The following is a 26,126-nucleotide window of genomic DNA, read 5'->3' on the forward strand; positions in this document are numbered from 1 at the left end:
ACCATGTGGGGTGGGACAGTCAAGAAAGATTTTAAAAGTGCACTATGAAACTCAGACATGATTACAGTGCTGGGCCAGAAAAAATACAAAGTGAGCCTGGAATGCCTTGTGTCAAAAAGCAAGCGTTTCAAGATTGAAAGGGACATATCAATAGCACAGAATGGAATTAGCCTAGAAGGGGGCTCTCCCTTATCAAATTTGGGATGATTTGGATGCCACAAAGAATAATGAACTTTAACACACCGAATATAAAAAGAAACTGTGAGTCCAGTAATATTCAAAGTATGACAGAAAGAAAAATGGAAAGCTGTTCTTCACAAAAAATGTGAGCTAAAAAATGTAGAATGAAGGGTGCAATTAGAAAATCCCCATGTTACAACTCCTATTCAATAACTGACTCAGATTAATAACCATCAGTGGATGTTAAAACCGTTGGCTTACTAATATAACGCTGTATGCTAACTACACTGGAATTAAAATTAAAAACAAAAAAGACACCAAACCGTTGGGATATTCACATAGCCTCACAGGTTCCATCTTAAATGAAAAAGTATTTTATGATGGAAACAGAAGACAGCTATGACTTTAACCAAATTTAGCTTCACCAATGATGGGACAAACTGATATCATGTGACTCCCAATGTTACACAAATGGGAGGTACATATCATCCAGGCAATATTGTTTAATTTAAATCTTATCGTGAGGAAACACTCAGAGAATTCCAGAATGTAGGACATTCTATAAGTTAACTAGCCTGTACTCTTCCAAAATGTATCAGGAAAGATTTACAAGGGAAAAAAAAAAAAAAAAGGGCAGGGAACTACTAGAAAAGAATGAAAGGAAGGACTCCAAACCCAGCGCATGAACTGTGCTTAAGTTCACAATAAAAACAAAACAAAAACATCTAAAGATATAAAGGATATTTGGGGAGCAAGTGGGAAGTAGGGATTGTATGTTAAATATTACTGAATCAACGTGAATAAATTTATTCAGTGTAATCATAGTATTGTGGTTATGCAAAAAAAAAAAAAAAAAAAAGTCCTTGTTCTTAGAAGATACATGGTGATACATCCAGTGGTAAAGAGGCATCAGGATGACTAAAATTTATTTCCAAAGGGATCAGTAAAAAACAAAAACAAACCAGAAAAAAAGAAAGAAAAAAGGATAAATACATATAGAGAAGATAAAGCAAAGGTAACAAAATACATACAGTTGGTGAATTAGAGAAACAGATGTTCGTTGTACTGCTACCAGTTTTTCTGCAGTTTTGACATTTTTCAAAATAAAAGTCAGGAAAAACAAAGTAATCAATGTGTGACTAATATGTTATAGTTGATTTTACTTAGACGAATATACTTCTCATAAATGACTTAATACTTAAAAAAAAGCCCACCATGAAATCCCTTCCCATCAAAGCTAACCAAGCTAAGAGGCTGACTAACATGACCTCTGGCTAGTGTCAGCAACATAATTTATTTTTGTGTTTTTCCTCATGAATCTAGGATCACTTACCTGTGAAATGAACAAACCAGCAAAACACCTATAACATTCAACCACCTCACTAAAAACAATTTAACATTGGAAAAGCTGTAATCTTCTGGTTTTAAAATAATTTATTTCATAGGTCCGTTTTAATTTCATGTCTCAGAGCATACATTATTTAATCAAGAGGTGCTGGACAGAGATTGTAAAAAGGGAGGAAACATTTAGGATAAGAAACTGCCTCAATTCCATTAGGATTTGATCCTACCTTGTAAAGTCTTGCTAGGATAAATTTCTATCATACTTCTTTTGTGCTTACAAAAAACATTAACTTCTGAATTTCCAATGTTGTAAATAAAAATTTTTACAATTAAGTATGCATTCAATTGACACACAAGGCAACCAAATAATTGTCATCAACATTAGCATAATGTGTATTTCCTGTCACTGCACTAACATTAAACTAAACTTCAAACCACAAAAACATTGTGACTAACATTAAAAAGGCAAGCTGTAAGATACTCAAAGCTTATAAAGGACAAATTGCACATGGTTAAGATGGGACATCATTTGACAAGGGCTGGTGTTGTGCATACGGCTGCTTTTTTTTATAAGAAGGCCACCGGCAAACAGGGCAACAGTGTCGGCCCCCAGCCAACCACATCACAATGCAATTCTGATGGAACACATGACCACAAGGCAACCCCATTAGCAAACATCCGTTTTCAAAATTCTCTAGGCAAACAACACATTCAGTACAGTGCAGCATATCAGCAGGCCAAGTTAACCAATCAGGCTCCATATCTTCATTAGCATTATATAATCCATATGACCTCCCCTTCTTTTCGTATGGGCTGGTCTGACAATATTTATTGGCACATGAACAAGCCTCAGCATCACAGTGACTTGCTCTTCCTGGAGAATTGTGAACTATGCTTTGCTTATCTTCAAATACTTCCTTTTCACTGCTAAAAGTGTCTGTGCTCTCGCTGTCTGAGTCATTTTCAATATCTTGAGAACCCTCCGACATTTCCTCTTCAGAATGGACTCCAAGACATTTAAATCGCCACATTGGCAAATTTTTAATGTAATCAGTTGGTATCAGAGGGTGAAGCCAAAGGTCAGGGAAAGCTAACCGCTCCAAGAATAAGTCAGGGTCTTCGTCCCAATCAGATTCTATAGGAAAGTTCTGAAAAGAAGCAATCGGGTGGAAGAGGTAGCTGGTGTACCAGTCCCACAGACTTGATAACCATTCTAAGTTATTGGCATTGACTTCATCATTGTTGCTGTTGCGTCGTCTCTTCTTCTCAAAGTAATCAATTAGTAAACCATGCCCAAGGTACGTACTGAGAAATAGGGCCGGGTGGGAAGAATAGAACATCCAGTCTGCCCTTACCCATGAAGCCAGTGTGGTTGTATTAGAATATCGCAACAATTTTAAGCTATATTCATAAAAGCTATCTAAGTAAGGGAGCTGTAAAAAGCCCAACACAGGTAGCCAGGAAATAATTAACAGAGAGTTGTATGTCCCTAAAGTGCTTATGAGAACCACAAATCGCTTTATGGTTGCTCCTTGTGTGATAAATAAGTCCATCCAAGCCATAAGATTAACTAGAACCAAGCTCAAAACAAACAGATCATTTACTTCAGGTTGTAATGAGCGCAAAAATGAATCCATGGCCTGAAGGGATATAAATTCACCTGTGTGATTTCCATATCTGTAAATTCCTTCAGGAGTTCTAAGAATGTATGATGGCATGTTATATACACCAATATCTGTCATAAAACTCTTGTTGTCCCAATTTTCCACATTAACAAAAATAAACTCCACTCTTCCGGTAAACTTTATACTTAGTGCAGAGAAGAAAGCTGGGGGTTGGTCAAGGTTTGCAAATAGGTATATTTTTACCCAATATTGATCGCTTTTATTCCATTCTTCTTTCAAATGTTCAGCATTATAAATGGTTTTGATCCGAGAAGCTGCATGAGCAGTTATCCACTTAAAAATGTGCTCCACTTCAATCTTGCGTCCGCTATATTCTTTAAGCATGACTTTCCCTTTAGAAGTGCTCGTTTGTGGGACAGACATAATGAGTGTAGATCGCAACCAGCCTCTTCTCCTGCAGTATCTGTAAGAGAGCAAACCAGAAGTAACAACTAGGCTGGTAGATCAGCTAGCTTGCTCATCTTCACTGTTGTGCACCTTGTTTCCCCCTAACAAATTTCTTTAGCACCTGAAAGATACTCTTTCCCCCAAACCAAATAACCTCCAAATAATCAAAAGTAGTGCCAATACCTGGCAGTTGTACAAGAACAAAAGCAAGCTCTCTTTTTGTTGTTATTGTGCTTGTTTGTTTTTGCTTCATATCTCTGTATTTCTAGTTTTTTGAAGAATAGCCTTTAGTCAGGGAAATCAGAAAATACTTCAGCATCTATTATGTACCTACTACTGTATTATGTGCTTATAGGATCCAAAGATAATAGGAAAATAATTCCTGCTCACAGAAAATTGAAAATACTATTAAGGAAACAAAATAGAAGTATAAAGCTATATATATTCAATTACTAAATAATGTAAAAGTTCAAAAAAAAGGAATAAGGAGAGTTTGAGTTGGTGAAGATTTCATGAAAGGTTTGGGAATTGAACGAGGTCTTGAAGGTGGTTAGATTCACGTGGGCAGAGAAAGACTAGGTTACCCTACATGCCAAGTCCCTGACTCGAATGCAAGATGCTTGAGGGGAGGAGCCATGCTGTGCCCATGTATTAACCCAAGCCCTCACCAATACCTGCCCCACACAGGCACTGCTACAAAGTAATCCATACGAAAACTCACCTAGGAAAGACCAAGTCCCATACTTTTTTGTATTCTCATCTCTTTAATGAAAATCATGAGGATGAGCATTTAATACAGATGAAACAAAGTTACGTTTTCAGATTAAGAAGAGATTCGGTCCAAGGATGAGTACACACAGGAGAATTTAACTCAAATTAAATCACTTGTTTAGATTTATCCAGTGTGGTCATGACTCCAATCCTTTGGAAATGGACAAGTTCTTGCTATACTACTTGTGACATCACTCTCTCCCTAAAAAACTAGATGAGGAATGAAAGGGAATGCTGGAAAATAAAAACAGCTGTTGTAGGACAGTGTAGAGATTATAAGTGAAAGATTTTCCTTTTTTAAAAATAGTATTTTCTAAAAACCTACCATGTGGAATTTTATGATATGTAAATTTACCTCAATAAGGTTGGAAAAAAGAAAATCTACCATGCAGATAATTTGTTCATTATAGATTTGTAATTGGATGGTTATAAATACTCAATTTCTTATTTTGCTATTCTAAATACTGATATAAAAATCGTAAGTGTTATGCTTTACTTAGTAAGCATGGATTACATTTTATTTAAACAAGCACACTACACATTTACATGATCAGACTGAAAGTCTCGACATGTCATAAAGTTTCATGATGACAATACAATTAATTGTATCTCAGGAATTTTGTGATATAACCTAAGGTAAGTGAAGACAGCATGTTATGTCATAAAGACAAGGTTAAGTAATGACTCTGAGAAACTATCTGGGTGACTCAGAATCACAGACCCCAATTCAGCTTCTTGTTGAGTTGATATACTTCCTTAACAGGATAGATTCCATTAATGTCAATATTGGTTTTTTCTTTCTTTCTTTTTTTTTTTTTTTAAGTTTATTTTGAGAGAAAAGAGAGGAGGGCAGAGAGAGAGGAAGAGAGAGAGAATCCCAAGCACCCTTTGCACTGTCAACGCAGAGTCCAATGCAGGGCTCAAACTCACGTCAGCCTATTAACCAACTGAGCTACCCAGGTGCCCCAATATCAACATTGCTTTCAGTGAAATGGATTGAGAATTATGAATTCCTACAAAGAAAATATCTTCTATCCCTTAACACTGTATTTGTATAATGCAGGTAATTCATTGACATGAATTCTATTTTTTCCCTCTACTCCCAAAAGCAACGAGTCAAATAGGTAATTGCCTTATTTACATCTTAAAAAGCTTTAAGTAGCTTTAATTCTTAAATTTCATATGATACTTGTGATGACACATTTCTGCTCTTGGTCATCCTTTCTATCTTTCTATAACTACCTCAGGGAATATTGGCTTCTTAGTGCCATAAATTAAATGACAATTTTTGTGACAGAAAACCTTATTGTGCAAAACAGTCAAAGAAAGTCTTAGTGTACACATTTCTTCATGTAAGAAAACAAATGTATTCTGCGCTTTCAGTTCAGAATTAAGTGACAGCTTTAAGGTTTATCTTTCCAGATAGAATTTAAGAGTACCAAGGAAAAGAAAATGTCATATGGTCATCATATATCTTTTGAATTCAATCAGGTTTTCCAGACTTTAAAAAAAAACTCTAATACTTATTTTTTTAAATTTTTTAAATGCTTATTCATTTCTGAGAGACAGAGAGAGACAGAGCATGAGTGGGGAAGGGGCAGAGAAGGGAGAGCATGAATGGGAAAGGGGCAGAGAAGTGAGACACAGAATCTGAAGCAGGCTCGAGGCTCTGAGCTGTGAGTACAGAGCCTGACGCGGGACTCAAACCCACAAACCGTGAGATTATGACCTGAATTGAAGTCGGTGGCTTAACTGACTGAGCCAACTAGGTGGCCTAAAACTCTAATACTTATAAACAAGAGGCTACTTATATTTACCTAAACACTGGTCTGAAGAAGTCTAACAAACAAAAGTATATCATATCAATTTTAAAATTCTACTGCTAAACAGAAATAAAGACTAATGTACATATTTTTAAAAATAATTTTACATTACCTTATACTGATATAAAAACTTTTACTGCCAATTCAAAAAAACACTTTTTTAAAAATTCAAATAAATTCAATGACAATACCATGAAAATAACTTCTAGTTCTTAAAGTAAACCTTTTGAGATCTCTTAGAGAATCTGAAGATTAAAAATGATAGAAAACAGTGAGTTTGCTACTCCAGTTTCTTGTGTGGGATGTGTACTCAAAAAGGAACGTTAGTGGGGTGCCTGGGTAGCTCAGTCAGTTAAGTGTTCAACTCCAGCTCAGGTCATGATCTCGCGGTTCGTGGGTTCAAACCCCGCATCAGGTTCTGTGCTAACAGCTCAGAGCCTGGAGCCTGTTTCAGATTCTGTGTCTCCCTCTCTCTCTGCCCCTCTCCCACTCGCGCGCTGTCTCTGTCTCAAACATTAAAAAAATATTTTTTTTAAAGGAACATTATTATTTGTTTACATAATGTGGTTTCTTCAGACAAAGTCATTGCCCTCCCTGGCCTTCCAGGTTCACTGTCCAATCTCCCCTTTATTTTCCCTTCTCTGCTTATTCCACAGGCCCCCTGCCCTTCTACTCTCACCATAGGTCCTCCTGATCCCTGTTTGCCACTCAGCTCTTGCAATTCCAATGTTCTCCATCTGCTTTTTACTATCCCCCATCTTTCCAGCCGCCCAAAGACACACCCCACCTTGTTTTCTACTTTAGAAGGGAAAGGGAAAGGAAAGAAAAGGAAAAGAAAGGAAAAGAAAAGGGGCACCTGGGTGGCTCAGTGGGTTGAGCATCGGACTCCTGATTTTGGCTCAGGTCATGATCTCACAGTTTGTGAGATCCAGCCCTGCGCTGGACTCTGCACTAACAGTGCCCCTCCCTCTCTGTCTCTCTCTCAAAATAAGTAAATAAACATTTAAAAAACATCTAAAATATTAAACATTAAAAAACCATTTAAACATTTTTAAAAAAAAAGGAAAAGAGAACAGACCTAACAGAAGGCTTTTTAGCCCTCTATCCTATATTGCTTGATTGAGGAATGAGAGGTATTAGGGCCAGGCAAGCAGGGCAAGAAATTAAAATTGCTGCCACGGGCAGAGTCAGGTGCTTCCCAGAGGTGGTGGTCCTGAACGTTCTTAAGAGGAGCTAACCAGATCAGGAAAGTACTGCTGTGCAATGGGACCAGCACATCGGAGGAGGCTGCCCTAGAAGCCACACCGGAGAAAAAACTCCGGTAAACAAAGCAAAATAAACATGGAGTGGAGAGTTTAGTGTTTATAAAAATCTGAAATTAAGATGACTCAATTATCCAACATATGATTAAAACACTTGCTAAATAACACTATTGCCTGCCCAGTTATACCCTGCATTGACATTCTTTATGTTGTTGTTGGTTATTTATTTATTTTGAAAGAGAGGGAGACAGAATGAGCAGGGGAGGGGCCAAGAGAGAGGGGGACAGAGGATCTGAAGTGGGCTCTGCACTGACAGCAGAGAGCCCAATGCAGGGCTCGAATTCACAAACCGTGAGATCATGAGCTGAGCCAAAACCAAGAGCTGGACGCTTAACTGACTGAGCCACCCCAGTGCCCCACCCGACATTGACACTCTGAACACACATTTCTGTATTTCCCCATTTTGTTCTTCTAGATCTCCAAAATCCTCAAAAAAAGAAAAAAACAAACCTAAGCACAGCTTTTATGGCAATAGTTCTTATTCCAGTTGTAAGATTTTCCCAATAAAAGTTAACATGAATATGATAATATCAAAACTGATGTAAGTAACTATGCATCAAGACCTTCATTTTGTGATGAAACTGAAGATGAAGTAAAAGTGCTTTTTTAATAACAAAAAATAATAGCTGCAACCAACAAAGAAAGCAAAATTTGCTCAAAAATGATCTGTTCCACCATAAATAAGAGGTGAGACTTTTTTAAAAAATTTTTTTAAAGTTTACTTATTTTGAGAGAGAAAGAGAAAAGGAGTGGGGCAGGGGCAAAGAGAGAAGGACACAGAGAATCCCAAGCAGGCTCTGTGCTTTCAGTGCAGAGCCCGATGCAGGGCTCAAACCCATGAACTATGAGACCATGACCTGAGCTGAAATCAAGAGTCAGACACTCAACTGACTGAGCCAACCAGGGACCCAAAGAGGTGAGATTATTTAAAGATGAAAGACTTAGAGGAAAATATACAAAGGTAGTTTATATGTATCTCTTCACCATTCCTCACCTAGTATAGAATCAAAAAGTTTTTCAAAAGAAAAGCTAGAAAAATTTGTGTTAAAATCCGCTAGACTCAATTATCATTTGAAATGATAAAATGCACTTTTGATGCATTTTGTTTCATAAGATTACACCAAAATAAGTCAAACACTGCTATTTCCTTCAGTTTTTCATATTAATAGATTATATGTTTTCTGTTGTGCTTACCTTATTTTTGAATTCTTTATTAATGTTATGTAACAATTTATATATAGCATGGGTTTAACCTTTATATTTTTGTAAATTTATTTTCACTTGGTATTTTTTAGTATATTTGTAAGTTACAGTGTCAAAATACATTAATTAGTTCATTGATTTTTTAAAAAATCAATTCCGAATATTTTTCAATAAAATAGTGATGTTAATACTGACTTTTGGCTTTACCTGAAAAAAAAAAATGAAAATATTGGCACTATCATTTGTCCTGGTATTACAATCACTAGTGAGGGTAAGAAAGATCTCTCACTCAAGACTCTATTTGGGAATGATGGAATCAAACCAAATGCAACGGTCTTTGATAAACGAAGGACAAAAATAACAACGATCTGCTTTTCATTAAAACATTAACACTAAGGCTGTTTTGGACATTTCAACAAAAGGCGTTGTTAGAATATGATCAAGACTCTGTGGCAAAAATGAGAATACGAGCTTTGTGGGAAGACGGGGAGACTGTGAGTTAGAAGATACAAGAACTTTCCTTCTTATCTCCAACTCCTAGGGGATCCTACACCCTATGGTGTGGATCACATCCTATAATACCAGTAAGCAAAACAATCTTGAGGCAAAATGAAGCAAACATGAGCCTAAAGGAGAAAAGGCAGGAAAATATGCGGTACAACAGTAGCACAGGAGGGTTTTCTACATACAGTTAATGGGCTTCCCACTGGGGCCACATGTAAGTAAGTAATACAGACAGTTATATTACTTACGTTAGAAACTACCTAATGTTGTGGGGTTTTCTACATATACATCATACACCCCCTCCTCAGCACTAAACACAACATGCTATATGTGCTAATCTTTTATTAAATATTTACTGAATGGATAATTAAATAAATGAATACTTGTAAGTAAAAATTTGATGGCACTAGAAGTTGAAATAAAAAGCACTTCAGGGGCGCCTGGGTGGCTCAGTCGGTTGAGCGTCCAACATGGGCTCAGGTCACGATCTCATGGTTCGTGAGTTCAAGCTCTGCATCGGGCTTGCTGCTGTCAGTGCAGAGCCCCCTTCAAATCCTCTGTCTCCCCCCCCCCATCCCTCTCCCGCTCTCAAAAATAAATAGAAAGAAAAATTAAAAAAGCATTTCCAAGAAATAATGTAATGATGAAACAAGAAATAACGTGACAAATGAAATAGTGGAGATGATGACAAAAGAACACAAAAATGCCTGCGAGGATTCTTATCTGAGAAAATGGGAAAAACAAAAGACAAAACAGTAAAGAACAGAAAAAGGACAGGTAGAAAGAGTACATGCCTGATTTAAAAAAATGAAGTTGAAACTGAGAACAAACTGAGGGTTGATGGAGGGTGGGAGGGAGGGGAGGGTAGGTGATGGGTATTGAAGAGGGCATCTTTTGGGATGAGCACTGGGTGTTCTATGGAAACCAATTTGACAATAAATTTCATATATTAAAAAAAATAAATTAAAAAAATACAAAAATTCAACTGAATCTGAATTTGGACACTGGGATTAGGGAAAAGGGCACATCTAGGAGCAGCTGTACAGCAGATGGAAATGAGTGTCCACATGTAAACCAGAAGTCAGAATTATGACAAAAGATTTTGATCAGCACAAAGCTATAAATGTGCTGAAGTCTCTTTGGGAAGAAAACTGAAACAAAAGGACTGAAGACATACTCTTAAGAGTCACCCCCACTAGGAAGAATATGGAAGAATGGGATAGAGAGAGAAAGACATCTCAGAAAGGAAGTAAGTAACTGCCAGTTTATCAAAAACTATTTATCAAGCGCCTGTGTAACCCAAGCATGCTAAACATTATGATTAGCTTTCAGTTCAAATAGGCTTCTAATATCATGGTCTTCATTGAGTGAGACAATTCTGGTCAGAACTCAAATTCTAAGAATTGCCTAATCAACTCACCTGGGGTCACTGGAACAATTAAAAGTGCCTGTACGTATTCCAAATCTTGACACCTTTTTCACCATTTTCTCCCAGTGGATTTTACCGACCAAGGGACTTCTGTCATTTGCTATGACCTATTCTCCCAGAAACAAAAACAGAAACTTTAATTACCTAAAATGAAGTCAAACCAACCACTTATATCTATAATGTATCTTCACCTTTTGCAAAAAGATCCTGTTCTGTTCTATCATCATTGCAATTCTTGCAGAATGAGTAACTGTCCGACTGAAAAGGCTTAAAACATTGAATACAGTGCATTAAACTTCCACACTTTATGGCAGTTACATTGAGGGGAATCAAAATCATATTAAAAAGCTAGCCACATCCTCCACCCTGATTCTTTAGAAATAAGGTACAGAGGAAGAAAATGGCCTTTGGAGTCATTTCTCCACTATGAAAATTTTAAACAATACAAATAAAGCTTACTAGAAATGATCACATGTGAGTTCAAGGAGTTCAAATTTCACTTTTTAAAAGTATAATTATGGAGCCAAGAGTCAAACATTTGTTTTCTATTAAACTATGCTCTGACTAAATCAATACTACTACTTCTACAGCTTTTTCTTAACAATCACGAAAATGTTCTAATATATAAAAAGAATTACCACAATGAATTCTACACTCTTGAACGTCTACTTCAAATCTGCATATAGCTTTCAAACACAATTAAGATTGGGAGAAGTACAAGATTTAAAAAAAAAAAAAGAAAAGAAAGAAAAAGGAAAAAACTGTAAATTAACCTTCAAAATGTGTAATGACATCTTTCTTGGCTTTTCTAATCGTTAACACCTTTTCCTTTTATTCCCTAATCTTCCTGCTTTGAATGAAGGCAGGACTTCAACACAGATACCAATAAAAAACGAATTATCTATTAAAAACAAAACCACAAAAACAACTAAACGGGAACTTAAAGGAAAGCCAAAAATGTCTAAAGTCTTCATGAACCATCTGTTTGATTTATTTTAAGCCCAGGGTATATAGGCCAAGTTTATTTTCACAAATGCTATGCAGCTGATGTTATCTAATTGAAAATTACAACACAATACTCTGGGGTCCTTCCTGGGAGGAAGGGCCAGTTTCATGGTCACAAAGCCTTCAGGAAGTGAAATCCCAGGCTATGTGTGTGAAATAAGTGCCAATAGTCTACTCCCTAGGAGATGCAAGAGCGGTCCAGCTACCTCATGGTAGCCTTTCTGCTGGGAAGCCTAAAAATTTCCAGGGCAGCAGAAAGAGAGTACATGGTGGTGACAAGTGACTTGAAATTCACTTTATGTGCAGACGGAACACTGTCCACTAACCCCTGCCATATACCACTGCTACTGTCATCCCCACATCTACAGAGATGTGCATACACACCTAACATTTTGTAACAACTCTGATGCTTAATAAATATACAAACACATACACAATTTAGGGCACTAAATAAATGGTTTTGATAGTGCTTTTCAGTGAAAATAGGTGGTCTTATTGAGGGAGAGAGACACCAGTTATTATTTAAATATTCAGATGGTGGAGGTAACCAGGGAAAGGGCAATCTGAGGACATGAAAGCTTTTTCTGAGGTTTATATGTTACCCACTAAGTCTCTACTTTCACATTTTTTTCATGGTCCAAAATGGCTGGATATATTTTACATGAATAACGAGGAAGATAAAGCAAGGCAGATATTTCTTTTCTTTTTTTTCCCTACTACTCAAGAGTCAATATGGTAGGTGCGTGTGGGTGGCTCAGTCGGTTGGGCATCCAACTCTTGATCTCAGCTCAGGTCATGATCTCACAGATTCGTGAGTTCGAGCCCCACATTGCGCTCTGTACTGACAGCGCAGAAACTGCTTGGGATTCTCTCTCTCCCCCTTTCTGCCCCCTCCCACGCTTGTGCATGCACGCCCTCTTTCAAAATAAATAAATAAGCATTAAAAAAAAAAAAGGGTCAATAATGGTAGTTCATCTTTTCATCAAGTAATCAAAGAAATCTTGAACTTATTTTCCAGATTACTGAGAAGGATTGAGAAGTCTCTGTGCAATCATATCACCATACTCCCTACTTTTTAAAAGAACTCTTTCCTAAAGAGCTTCCTTTTCATTCCCATTTCCCAGTCAAGGCTGTAAATAACCCAAAAATTTCAGGTCTGTGTTTATAATGACATTGCATCAAGGGGTTAAGAGGTTGCTTTAGTCAATGTAAGGTATGGCCCTGAGTCTGGGGGCATCCTTCAGTGAAGATCTTATCCACCACTCACATATCTTTCAGATTTACAAGAGCTCCAATTCTAGAAGAGGAAGTAAGAATGAGAGGCAGTTGTTGGCAGGCACTCCTGGTTATAGCACAGACAACACAAGTCTGTGATCAGAGGTGGGAACATCTAAGCAGGTATGTGACAATGTTTACCCCCAGGGCCTTATTTATTCAGCAAGCTGTTCTAATACCTGCTTTTGAAGAGTTTAATGATCCCTAACAGAGAAAGCCACACAAAAATGAAAACTCCCCTAGGCATTCATTGCATGAAAGCATTTTGTTTGACTCTGCAGTTATATTTATGTAGTTAGAAATTGCTCTGTCCAATGTTCTATATAGTTACATTACTCAACTAAAGGTCTAGCATAAATTAAACTTTGTAGAGGCTGAATGAAACCACCACTAAACATTTTAATATCTTCACAAAATAACTCATCTGGCTGAGTCACATGGCACAATCAAACATTCTAAGCCTATTACTACTGGGTCACACCAGTAGGAGTTCCCAACTTACAGCTCATATCCAAAAGTATGCACGATGATTCTGAGTGGCACTCACACTGCTGGTCTTATTAAAAGCAGAGACATACTCCTCGGCAGTTCAGGAAGGATGTTGTGTTCTCTGTGGGGAATATTTTCAGAGACTAGAAAAAAACTAGATGAAAGTACAGCCTGAGTTCCAAGTCTGGGACAGACTTGGCAGGATAGGCTGGAAGTGAAAGAATCTTTCCCTCCCCCTTCCCAGGGTATCTGCCTAACTGGCATCCCCACACTGGCTCACCATTGTATCTCCTGCAGCTAGTATAGTGCCTAACTCATTTGGGTACTCATTAAATATTCATGCTGAACTAAATTGTTTCAGCTTTTTACAGCTTAGTAACTTCATTCTTCAACTTTTGCCTATACAGATTCTCTAAAGCCGCCAAGTTTTGACATCTACTGTAAGTCCCTTCCCCAGCAACCTGTCATTTGGAATATTTTCTGGACAAATGCTAGCATAAAAAGTACTTTGCTATCCAATTACATATCAATGTGCTTGACCCCAGTGAGACATAAGGACTTCTAATTCAATGAATTTAGAAATATACTTTTTCCAGAAAAAAACTACCGTAATTTTCCCAGGTTCCACTTCACTGTCTAAAGAGTTATTTATCTCTCAAGATGCTAGCACCAATATAGATGATCTAACTCAGCTGGGAAAGTTAATCATATACTGAGATTTTTACTGATCTACACATTTTAGTAAACCAAACTGTAAGCTGTTTTATGACACAGGCTATAGGTTATTCATCTTTGTGCCCTCAGTGCTAATCACAAGGTTCAGCTGGCACACATTAGATTTCAATAAATATTTGTTAGATGGTTGGATGAATGGATGAAACCAGTGGGTTTGCTGGTACATGTTTAACAACCAGCCCTCCAGAAGAAAAAGGAAGCTCTGATTTCTATTACTTGCTGATTTCCTTGGTATAAATACTCCCATATGGCCAATTTCAAGTTACCAATGTGCTATCTCTAAACATGGAATTGGGAAGAGATCTTAACAGTCACTCTTCATGAAGCAGTATGAGCTGGCTCCAGCATACCATGCATGGAACTACGTTGGACAGCGTGTGATGCTAAGTGCACATATTTTCTGATGTCAACCTTGTGTAGTCCAGTTTAAAATTACCAAAAAAAAAAAAAAAAACCACCTGGGGCTCAGTTTACTATTTCCTTCCACATGTATTATAGGTATTACACTGGTATAAGGGGAAAAAAAAAGCCATATATTTTTGCCTAATGTTTACAGGTGGGTTTTATTAGTAATCAGAGTACCTGCCATAGATGCCATACAGCATCTAGACTAAATTAAGTAACACAACTCCCCAGAACAGGAGAGCTGTGCTGTGATATTTTCTGCATCTCTCAGTATTTCATTTTATTTTATTTTATTTTTTTTAACGTTTATTCATTTTTGAGACAGAGAGAGACAGAGCATGAATGGGGGAAGGTCAGAGAGAGAGGGAGACACAGAATCTGAAACAGGCTCCAGGCTCTGAGCTGTCAGCACAGAGCCCGACACGGGGCTCGAACTCACGGACTGCGAGATCATGACCTGAGCCGAAGTCGGACGCCCAACTGACTGAGCCACCCAGGCGCCCCTCAATATTTCATTTTAATAAGGAGTTTCTACTTTCAAAATCATAGACCAACTTTTTTCTTTTTTTTAATGTTTATTTATTTTTGAGAGACAGAAAGACAGAGCATGAGCTGGGGAGGGAAAGAGAGAGGGAGACACAGAATCTAAAGCAGGGTCCAGGCTCTAAGCTGTCAGCACAGATCCTGACGCAGGGCTTGAACCCACAAACCGTGAGATCATGACCTGAGACAAAGTCAGCCACTAAATTGACCAAGCCACCCAGGCGCCTCAATCACGGACCAACTTAAGTAAATACATGCAACTTGTATAAAACCATTAAAAATGGGGACAAGTTGGGAATGCAAGCTGGTGCAGCCACTCTGGAAAACAGTATGGAGATTCCTCAAAAAACTAAAAATAGAACTACCCTACGACCCAGCAATTACACTACTAAGTATTTATTCAAGGGATACAGGTGTGCTGTTTCGAAGGGACACATGCACCCCACTGTTTATAGCAGCACTATCAACAACAGCCAAAGTATGGAAAGAGCCCAAATGTCCATCGATGGATGAATGGATAAAGAAGATGTGGTGTATATATACAATGGAGTATCACTCGGCAATCAAAAAGAATGAAATCTTGCCATTTGCAACTACTGGAGGGAGGGATGGAATTGGAGGGTGTTATGCTAAGCGTAATTAGTCAGAGAAAGACAAATATATGACTTCACTCACATGAGGACTTTAAGAGACAAAACAGATGAACATAAGGGAAGGGAAACAAAAATAATATAAAAACAGGGAGGGGGACAAAACAGAAGAGACTCTTAAATATGGAGAACAAACAGAGTTACTGGAGGGTTGTGGGAGGGGGGATGGGCTAAATGGGTAAGGGGCACTAAGGAATCTACTCCTGAAATCATTGTTGCACTATATGCTAACTAATTTGGATGTAAATTTAAAAAGAAATTAAAAAAAAAGAAATAATAGATGAATTCAAAAGCATAAAAAAAATGGGGACAAGTGATTGACAAAAACAAAACTCAATAGCATTTAATTATTTCTTTGGTATCTTCACTAGCTTTCTTTATGAGTAAGCAGAAATAAAAGTTTTTTACTAAACAGAAATAAAAGTTTTTCACCAGAACAAAATAAATGGTACAGTGGTTTGCTATGTATTTCACCTTTAGAGTCAAGAAAGGAATAAAGGGGTTAGAATCTCCCTGAACAAAGCTTTGTCTAGAAACAAAGATAAACAAGTTTTATAACAGCTATTAACTCTTTTTAGCCAAACAGGAAATAGAGTAACGTGATACTCTGGTAAATATTGACCCAAAGTTTTACTTTAAATCAGGTGATGCTTTTCACTGCTACCTCAATTCTAGTGACGTTAAATTCCTTATGATGGGGATAAAGCCAGTAGGGAACAAATAACACAGTCCTTCCTTGAACAAAGGTCAAAAAGAGAAATAGAAATGTTAAGATAAGGATAAACCCATAAACCCCACAACGCATGCTAACTTTTCCATTTCAGGCTAGCCACTGTCCCATCTGCCTAAGAGTTTTCTGGGGTGGGAGCAGGGGAAGTAACTGTCTTCAATTTGTGATACTCAGATAATTGGGTGGTGGTAAAATCAAAGAATCCACAATACTAGAAGATAAATAACTAATGAAAGATATGAGCAGAGGTTAGGAACAAAGCAGGGAAACTTAGATTGTTAGAACTACTAGAAAAAAGAAGACTTAGTTGTTCCATGGGTTATATAGGGTGTTATATGTCCCATATGTGTTGTTGCCTGGAAAACTGAAATTAGTTGTGTTCACTTCATATTACAGAGACTACAGGATAGATGTGGAAAAGCTTCACATGAAAAGGAGCATCCTACTATTCTGGTTTAATGTAAGGATAATTCATGAGCACTAACACATTTTAGAACAATTAAGAAGAGAAAGACATAAAGACCACTAACATGTATCATGCAGCAAATAAAAGCATGAGCTGCACAGAAGACAGATTCAAAAGGAATACAAATTAAGTAATTTATAGAAATTTATTCTTCTCGTGTAGTGTCATTCCATGTGTCATGTCACCAAAAAAGATAACCAACCTAGATTACCAATCCACTACAGAAAAATAATGAACTGACCAAGTGATGAAACAGGTAAGTAATATACCCATTTATTAAAGTCACATTTTCGGGGTGCCTGGGTAGCTTAGTTGGTTAAGCAACCAACTCTTGATTTCAGCTCAGGTCATGATCTCACAATCTGTGAGATCAAACCCTATGTTAGGCTCTGCACTGAGAGCGTGCAGTCCACTTAGGACTCTCCCTCTCTCTCTGCCCCTCCCCCACTCGTGTGCACTCTCCCTCAAAATAACTTTAAAAAGTCATACTTTCCCTAAGTAAATCCAGACATCCTTTCAATGACATACGAAGCCTAATGTCCTAATTATCAGTTTTATGATGCCTAACTACATTTTTTTCTCAATAAATACAAAAGGAAACCATAATTCATTGCAGTCAGGAAGGATATTAGAAAAATGGGAGGAAAAGAAAGAACTCTGATGTGTTTAAGTATTTCTTATACAGGATACCTACAATAAAGGCAATCTGAAGAGGACTGAACTGGCTGGGATCTATGCACTCTCACAAATTAAAAAAAAAAAGAGCCAACTAAAATTGGTCAGCTTCTTTGAAAATAAATAGAAAAGAATAATTCAAATTATTAAAAACAGAATTTTTAAGTTATCCTTCACAAGAGATTGGATAAATATGATTTGAGCTGAAAGAATGACAAGCAACCAAGAGAATACTTGTTTCTAACAGACATTTTCAATTTAAAAAACAAAACAAAACAACAACAACAAAACTAAAAGCCCTCTTTTAAGAGTTTAAACCAATGTCTGTGCTGATGAGCTTAGCTTGGTGACTTGAATGAGGACAGGGTTTCAATCTCAATCTTCTCAGTTGTCCTGCCAGAAATTGTTCTTCTAAGCCCAGCCAGTTTGACAGATGTAAGCCACTGGCTCCAAGGGATATAAGCCAGACATTGGTGATCAGTGCAAATCCTGAAGGTCACTGGAAAAACTAACTGTGTGTCCTACTACCATTAACACACAGAAAACCATATAAACACATTCCACTTTTCTTAGAAGCCATTTTTCAATCACTAATACCTGTGAGGCTTAAAAAATATTTTCAGAGGAAAAGAATTTAGTGATTACAATTTAAATGCTAACATTCACTATCACTCATTATTTGTTCTTCATTTCATTCAAGTGTCACTTTATCAGAGAATTCTTTGCCATTCTCTGACTCCTTGCCTTGTTTATTTTTCTCCTTAGCATTTTCCACTAACTTGATGTTGTATTAAATATTTACTCACTTATTGCCTACCTCTCCCAACTGGAATGTGAACTGCCTGAGAGAGCAAGGACTTAGCCTGCTGTATGTTCCTGGTATATCTCCAGGGCCTGGCATACAACTAACTGCTAAATAAACTATTTCATATTTTAAGGGAGTTTATATCTTTTTTTCTTTTTTATATTTGTGGGGTTTTTTTTTTTTTTGAGGTGGGGGAAGGGCAGAGACAGAAGGAGAGTGAAAATCTTAAGCAGGCTCCACACCCAGCTAAGAACCTGAGGCATAAAGCCCAATGTGGGGCTCAAACTCAAACACCATGAAATCATGACCTGAGCCAAGATCAAGAGGTGGACACTTAATTGGCTGAGCCACCTAGGCACCCCAATCCATGGTTATATTTAATAGAACATTAAAAAATAGGGCACTGGGTGGCTCAGTCGGTTAAGCATCTGACTCTTGATTCTGACTCAGGTATGATCTCAGGGTCATGAGATGGGGCTCCGCACCGTGCTTCACATTGACAGTGCAGAAGCTGCTTGGGATTCTCTCTCTCTTTCTCTCTCAAAAATAAACAAACTTAAAAAAGAAAATAGCAGATCGTTTGTAAGCCAGGAATACATGTTAGTGAACCAGAATGTGTTCATTTTTTATAGGCAGAATCCTATATACCAAAAGAATTTCTAGACTTTTGACATGGCTTTTCCAAGTTTGGAAGGTGTTCTGCATCTTTATTATTCATCTCTATGGGATCATTCAGTGTATGGACACTTAGAGAACATAGGGAAACGGGACAGGCTATTCAACTCAATCTCAGTAATAAAACTAAAATTATCAAAACCAACAAGTCTTTTTTTTTTTTAATTTTTTAAATGTTTATTCATATTTGAGAGACAGAGAGAGACAGAGCGTGAGTAGGGGAGGGGCAGAGAGAGAGGGAGACACAGAATATGAAGAAGGCTCCAGGCTCTGAGCTGTCAGCACAGAGCCTGACGCGAGGCTCGAACCCTCAAACCGTGAGATCATGACCTGAGCCAAAGTTGGATACTCAACCGACTGAACCACCCAGGCACCCTCCAAAAAGCCTTTCTTGATCAGACTATCAGATATGAATATCTAGGAAAGGAAATGGAATTAACTATTCACTTATAAATTAAAGCTTTAAAGATGCTAGTTTATTTTTCAATACCAATTAATTCAGAGAAATAAACTAGAATTTGATGGATAACGTATAGACTATATCCACAATCTCCCAGGGTCTCCCTTTGCTAAATTTAAAAATTACTGAATTAGATAATCTGGCAGGTAAAAGGTCAGACACAATAGGAAGACTGCATGTAAAGGAAAGTCATGAATAGTCAACGTAATCACCTGAAGAATTCCCAAACCTCAACTCTTTAGCCCCATGGACCATAGTATTGTTACATCTTCCTTAGGTGTATATGTTTTATTTGAGGTCAAGTACAACAGAAAATCTATCTATAATCATATTGCAAATCTATGACAAGACCAGATCTGCATCTAACTGCATCTGAGCTCATAGCTTTTTCTACCATATTTTGACGTCATTGTTCTCAGAAATATGAAGAAGCAATTTTGATTTTTATACCCTGAATCAAACTTGGCCAACCCCAGTGTTAAATGACAAAAGTAGCTGACAAAAAATCAGGAGTCCTGAGATTTGATCCTGATTCAATAATCATAATTTTAGCCAAAATCATGCTGTTAATTTGGTTGATATTTTATTTTAAATGAACTTACATTTTTTAAAAAATTAAATAACTTTATCCTTGCCCTAAATATCTGTGAAATTAGATGTTCAATGCAATATTGATTTTTCTAATTTGTATAAAAATCCATAAATGATGATGTGTGCCCATTCACTTACCATCAAGTGATACATAAACCGCACTTTGCGAAGCATAAAAGATGAATTTTTAGACCCTTCATAGCTCTACAACTCTAATATGCTAACTCAATTTCACAGTTTTGATATCACAAGAGCTAGGGTTTAAAATTATCATCTCATCAATTTCATAAGCAAAGTAATGAGCACTCCCCACCAGTCCCCACAATATCTTTTCCTCTATTGTCACAAAGTTGGCTATTTCCCTAATAGCAGGATTTTCTTACTTCTACTTCAGGGTTTTTCCTCTAGATACAAAAATCATTTGGATTACTGCATTACAAACTGGAGTTAATCAAAACTGTAACAGCGCAAATCACTCAACAAAAGGAATAGATGTGTGTTTCTTACTTTCATGAGGATCCAACAACCAAAATGGATTTGTTTCTGCTGATTCTAACCAGTCAACCCTCTTTTCCCAACACTTCCCCTCCCCACTCTTCAATCTTCATTTTCCATGGTCTGTAGACCTCTTTAAGAGGATACTGGAGCCTACCTATGAGAATTGAGTTATGCTGAAGAAACACGACACAAATATATAGAAGTGTCACCAGCTGGTGAATACTATTTTGGTAAAAATAATTTTACTTCTATCACTTTACTTCTGATACCTGAACCAGCCAGATGCCATCTTTTGTGTCTTCTACAAGCTCATAGAAGTGCATTTCACCACTGAAATTGGTACTAGAAACAGATTCAGATGCTTCTTCTTCCTTGAGTGCAGAATAGAGCTCACCTTCCATCAAGTCACCTGAAGAAAGAAAAAAGTAACAGCAGTAAGATTTCAAAAATCCTACCTTCCCAACTTCAATGATTAATTCCATTACACACTGTTAAAAATCATGTCATAGGACTTCCATTTCCCTCTATAGAAGAGTAGAACCTGAATACACCCATTTAAGATTCAGTCAGCCAGTATGTCATAAGAACCTAGTATATGTCAGACAAAAGTGAACAGACAAAAATCCATCTTCTCATGGAACTTACATGCCAGTGAGGTCATCACATAATTTATTAGGAAATTACTTAATTTCCTGGTAAGCCCAAAAAGCCATCACAGTATTATTTAGTTTTGTGTGTGACATGCCCAGGCTTCAAATAATTTTTAAACAGTATGATTTACATACTTCAGACTTGTAAGATTTAGAAATGGGTTTACGGAATTTGCCATCACCACCTGCTTAAAATAGCAATAGGGCCTGTAAGACTTGAAGGTTAGATACAAAAGATTACCTGTAAGAAAAAACTCCATACTCAAACTTTCAGTGTAAGTTGAGAGCTTATATGATCAAGTAAAAAGGAAAACACTAATGTCAAATTATTCTAATTTTGTCTTAAATGTGAAAACAAGCACTGTATCATGATAGCAGCAACATCATTTATAACGAATACTTAAATTATAAAGTTAAACTGCTATACCAAGACTTCTCTGCTATAAAAGGTGTGATCTGAGTCATATTTTTGTAGGCTGTGTGCATTCTTTAAATGATATGTGCATTCTTTGTACACTCAAAGTTACAAGTATTTTTAGGCCCAAAGGAAGCAACACAAATAAAAGTCAAAAGAAAAACGTTTTATTAAATTTTTTTAGCATGAGAAGTGATTTGGCTGTGGCAGTGAAGATACTTCTCATTTCTGAACCTAGAAAATTCATTTATTAGGGATCTACTTTACTCCATTTCCCATTCCCCGCCCCCACGGTAGAAGTAAGTTACCATAAACCAGACAGTAAACGAGAGGCAAGAAAAAAAAACCCGATTTTATGTTTTCCCTATAAAAAAGTATCACGTTTACATGCAAATATTACACATTTATATCACTACCCCAGTACTGAAATACAAATTTGATAACCCTTAACCTGGAAATATGTGAGTGCTCAACTCCTCTGGAGTTAGTATTCTTGTCTATCACACTACACGGCTATACAGTACTAAATAAGGGGAAAAAAATGCCTTGTTAAAGACACAGCAGATCTACTTGAAACAACAAAAAAGATAGCCATCAGTTTCAACTGCTTCCTACAGCAACCCAGAATGCCTTTCTCTAGTTACAGTACATTCCCCTTCCAGGACGTTTACCTAAACAAAGATTATTTTCTTCAGGGGTGAAAAAAAATTAACTATATATCTTACTTAATCCTCCCCAAACCAACAGTTACGGCCAACGCATTTTTCTTTAAAATGTTAAACAAATATTCACTTAGCACTACTTCAATTCTATGTCTCAGAGCATTTACAGTGATGCAGCAGCGTCTGTGACTTCTACAAGAGAAAAGTTTACATCCAAGACATAAGGATTTTTTTAAAAAACCCTGACAGTAATACAAACAAGGTAGGAATTCACAAAAAATAAACTCACTTCATTTTCACCAAACTTAAAGTATGAAAAGCCAATACTGTACAGTTCACCCTTTCTCGATATTTATCCTCATGATTTAAAAATTATATCTTAGCCCTAAGTGCCTCTTTGATAGTAAGTATTCCAACGATATTTTTCCCTCCTGTTATTATGCTATTATTGTTATTTATTATTATCGTGACAAACACTGCTATCTACAGACAACGTTTTGGGGTTTTCCTTCTCTTATATCCTTAGGAATTTCGACTGACAATGCTTTCCAGTTTGTCTGCAACCGGCTGACATTCCCTAATTTTAAGAAAATGGTTTCTTACTAAACATTGCTAAGAAGCTGCACTTAAATCTGTTATTTAAAAAAAACAAAAAACAGCTTAAAAAGACACAGCAACACCCCCACAAATAATTCCAGCCCCCTTCTCAAAACTGGGATTTACTTTTTTTTTTTTTTTTTCCCCGCAGAAAACCTGGACAGCTCTCGAAGTTGTCTGCGTAACCCACCCAGGTAATGCCCCATTCTGAGGGAACCACTAGGCACGAGGAAGTACAAGTCGCCCCCTCCACCGGGTGGAGGGGGACCCCACGGTAGCCCGATACTCGCCTGACTTTTCCACCAGCTCCCGGACATCCTTCTTCTCGGGCAGCCCCGAGTACCCCAGCCCCCGGCACTCCAGAATGGTCTTCAGCTTCTTGAAGCTCAGCGCCACCGGATCCACCAGCTGGGTGGCAAAGATGCCAGTTTCATACCACACAATGGCCTCAAAAAACCTGGCCAGGACGAACAGGACCAGAAAATAGAGGAGTAGGAAAAACAGCTTCAGCCACATCTTCCCCTGCGTCTTCTCTCTTCTCAGAGAGCTCAGGAGACGAAAAAGAGGGGCGCGGAGCGGGGGAGTGTGTGCTCACGCCCGCCGGGGCGCGGGCACTATCCCAGCGTGGTCCGGCCTCGCCGCCCTCACTGTCGCGCCATCGCCGGCCCGGGGGCTGGGGGTTCGGCTATTTGTGCGGGGTTGAGGAAGAGACGGGGAGGGGCAGAGGCGCAGAGCCTCGCGCGGGGCCTTCCCGTCGAGAGGCGACAGACATAAAGGGGGGGGGAAACACTAAAAAAACCCCATCAGTCAAACACCGAAAGGAGCGGGGCGCGGGTGGGCCCTCGGGGAACAAAACGAGGGACGTCTCCCCCGGCGGGAGGCTCTGACCGAGGTGGCGGGGTGGGTCTTCCAGCACCGTAATCTCAAGGGGGAAGGAGGAGGCCCCCCAAATCATTCAGATCCACAAAGGAAGGCTGGGCGGGAGGCCGGGGCCGGAGGGGCGGCGGGCCGGGGAGGCGGTTGGGGCCGGCGGGCGGCGGCCGGGCTCCCGCGGCGGCTGGTCAGGAGGGCGCGGCGCTCGGCTCCGCCAGGCCCCGGGCCCAGCTCGGGGAGGAGCGGCCCGCCGCCAGGCCCCAGGCCCCGCCGGCCGCCCAGGCTCCGCGAGAGGCGCGGCGGGCACGGCGGCGGCGGCTCCAGATTCGCTCGGGCCGGCGGGCGGCGCCTTTCAGGCGGGCGGGCACCGCGGCCCGGCCCGGGAGGGGGCGTCGCGGTCTCTGCAGAGATAAATGGGGCGCGCGGGCCGACGGTCCTGGAGGAGAAAGGCAAAAATAGGCCCCGACGGCTCCCTGAGCAGCTCTGGGGCGGCTTCCTGGCCACGCAGCGCCCGCCCCGCTCAGATGGGCGGCGCGGGTCTCGGCCGCCGTCCCTGACGCCCCCGCCACCTCGCGAGGCCGCGGCACTCGCCTCGGGAGCAGAGGATCAGCTGGGGCCGCGGCCGGAGCCGAGACATAACAACTGACGTCGGCGGCGGGGCGGGGCCTCGGGCGGCGGGGCGGGGCCTCGGGCGGGGCCGCGATGAAGCGCTGGCCAGGCCAGCGTTGGGGCAAAGTGGGTGTGGGGGGGAGGGGGCGGTCACACCCGGGGGCTGGAAAGCATTTCGGGGCCGCAGCTTTAGCCCCCAAAACTTACCTCTCTGGTGTCTTCTCCGTTCTTCGCTCTCTTTCATTTTGCCCTGCAGATGTTTAGTAAATAATTTTGGCTAAGGGTTGGACTTTGGACTGTCACTTTGTGTATTTTTTGTACAAATAGGACAGTTAATGATCCTCTTAAAATCAGTAAAACCAGATGACTACGTTTATGCAAGGTCCTGGTGAATTGGGAAACTTTGGGCACTGTTGATTTGAGGTGGTAGAAGGTGAAACCCAGAAAACAATGGTTTTCCGTTTCTAAGGACAGAATGTAGTTTGCGCACCACGTGTATTAGAGGAGGTTTGGCAGAAACAGGGAGTTAGAACGAGGCCCACTTGTCCCGCCTGTTGCAATTTTCCCTCTCCCTCTTCAATGTTAGGGGTGTTAAAAGCCAGGTATTGAGGCGGGTATTGGGTTCCCAGGACAAAGGCTGCTGAGTGTTAATATGTCCCTGTGCAAAGTTTACATGTCTTTTCTTTTGTTACCCTCCCTGAGTGTGGCCACTGCTAGCAAGATGAATGTATATAAAGTGAGTAATGTGGGTGACTATGCATTATCAGTTTCTGTATTTAACTTCCGTGGAGCATACTCTTTATGTCAAACTCTGTGCCAGTCTTGAGGGAGAAAAGGGTTGCATGCTTAAACCAACAAGGCTGGCTTCTACCAACTCCCTTGATTAGGAAGGGCAAGACCCAGGAATTACAAGAGAACCGTTAGCCATTGTGCAAAGCTGTCAAATGTCCTGAACTGGGGGGGGGGGGGGGGGAGAGTATGTTTTAGGAAGAATAGAGGTGTGATCCTCAATCATGAAGCAAAGGAGGAATGGAAAGCAAAGAATGGATGGTGAGAATGTAGCCAGAATGGCACCCCTTTAGAATAAAGCACACACACTAAATTCTATTCCTGAAATTATTATTACACTGTATGTTAACTAACTTGGATTTAAATTTTAAAAATACAAAAGGTAATAAAATAAAATAAAATAAAATAAAATAAAATAAAATAAAATAAAATAAAATAAAACAAAGCACACAAATGAATTTCAGTGGCCAACTAGTGGAGGAGGACTTATGAGGGAGTGGGCCCAGGGAGTAGGGAGAAAGAATCAGAGGAGGAGGTGTAGGAATGTACAACCAGCTCTTGGCTTCTGCTCCTTGTCTTAGCGAGCTTCAATGTGGCTTTGTTTCCATGGCTGGCAGATCAATGCGGGAGACTGTATTAAACAGTTCATTCTAACAAGCTTGTTTTGGGAATTTGGGGATCCTTAGGCATGTCAAGGTGACCTTTTACAGGGCGATAATGCTGTCCAAAACTTGACATATAAGGTGAACCTTCATCTCAAAGGACTGTACTTGCTAGTAAAGAGAGACTCCAAATCAAATAACATAAAGAGGGACAAGTGGGGAAAGTTGGGCTGTTAGCTGAGGATGAAACCAGCCAGGCCAGAGTTTCAAACTGGAAAA

At 39.2% G+C, this 26,126-nt stretch overlaps 1 protein-coding gene and 1 long non-coding RNA gene across 8 annotated transcripts in view; one reads left to right on the forward strand and one right to left on the reverse strand.

Annotated features, from left to right (window-relative positions):
• LOC122237374 overlaps positions 1–23,308 on the forward strand; it is a 50,623-nt gene extending 27,315 nt beyond the window's left edge. Inside the window, exons 2-5 of one of the 2 annotated variants that reach the window (XR_006215865.1) lie at positions 12,932–13,051; positions 13,825–13,857; positions 16,877–16,940; positions 23,126–23,308. This is a non-coding gene — a long non-coding RNA (uncharacterized LOC122237374). Of the gene's footprint in view, positions 1–12,931; positions 13,052–13,824; positions 13,858–16,876; positions 16,941–17,108; positions 17,189–23,125 lie in introns of those variants that run through there. The other variant, XR_006215864.1, reaches the window with a different exon arrangement.
• Positions 1–24,088, reverse strand: part of LOC102968174 (charged multivesicular body protein 3) — a 102,417-nt gene extending 78,329 nt beyond the window's left edge. The window contains exons 1-4 of one of the 6 annotated variants that reach the window (XM_007082312.2): positions 23,265–24,038; positions 20,920–21,059; positions 10,640–10,755; positions 1,597–3,612 (exon numbers count right to left, since the gene is read on the reverse strand). In XM_007082312.2, the coding sequence (XP_007082374.1) occupies positions 2,037–3,612; positions 10,640–10,755; positions 20,920–21,059; positions 23,265–23,490 (2,058 nt within the window). In that variant the 5' untranslated portion in view covers positions 23,491–24,038 and the 3' untranslated portion in view covers positions 1,597–2,036. Of the gene's footprint in view, positions 1–1,596; positions 3,613–10,639; positions 10,756–13,430; positions 14,576–20,919; positions 21,060–21,105; positions 21,367–23,264 lie in introns of those variants that run through there. The other 5 variants (XM_042981911.1, XM_042981912.1, XM_015537607.2 and 2 more) reach the window with 5 other exon arrangements.
• Between the last annotated feature and the right edge of the window lie 2,038 nt (positions 24,089–26,126).

This window comes from Panthera tigris, chromosome A3, assembly GCF_018350195.1.
Source record: "Panthera tigris isolate Pti1 chromosome A3, P.tigris_Pti1_mat1.1, whole genome shotgun sequence".
Taxonomy (NCBI): Eukaryota; Metazoa; Chordata; class Mammalia; order Carnivora; family Felidae; genus Panthera; species Panthera tigris.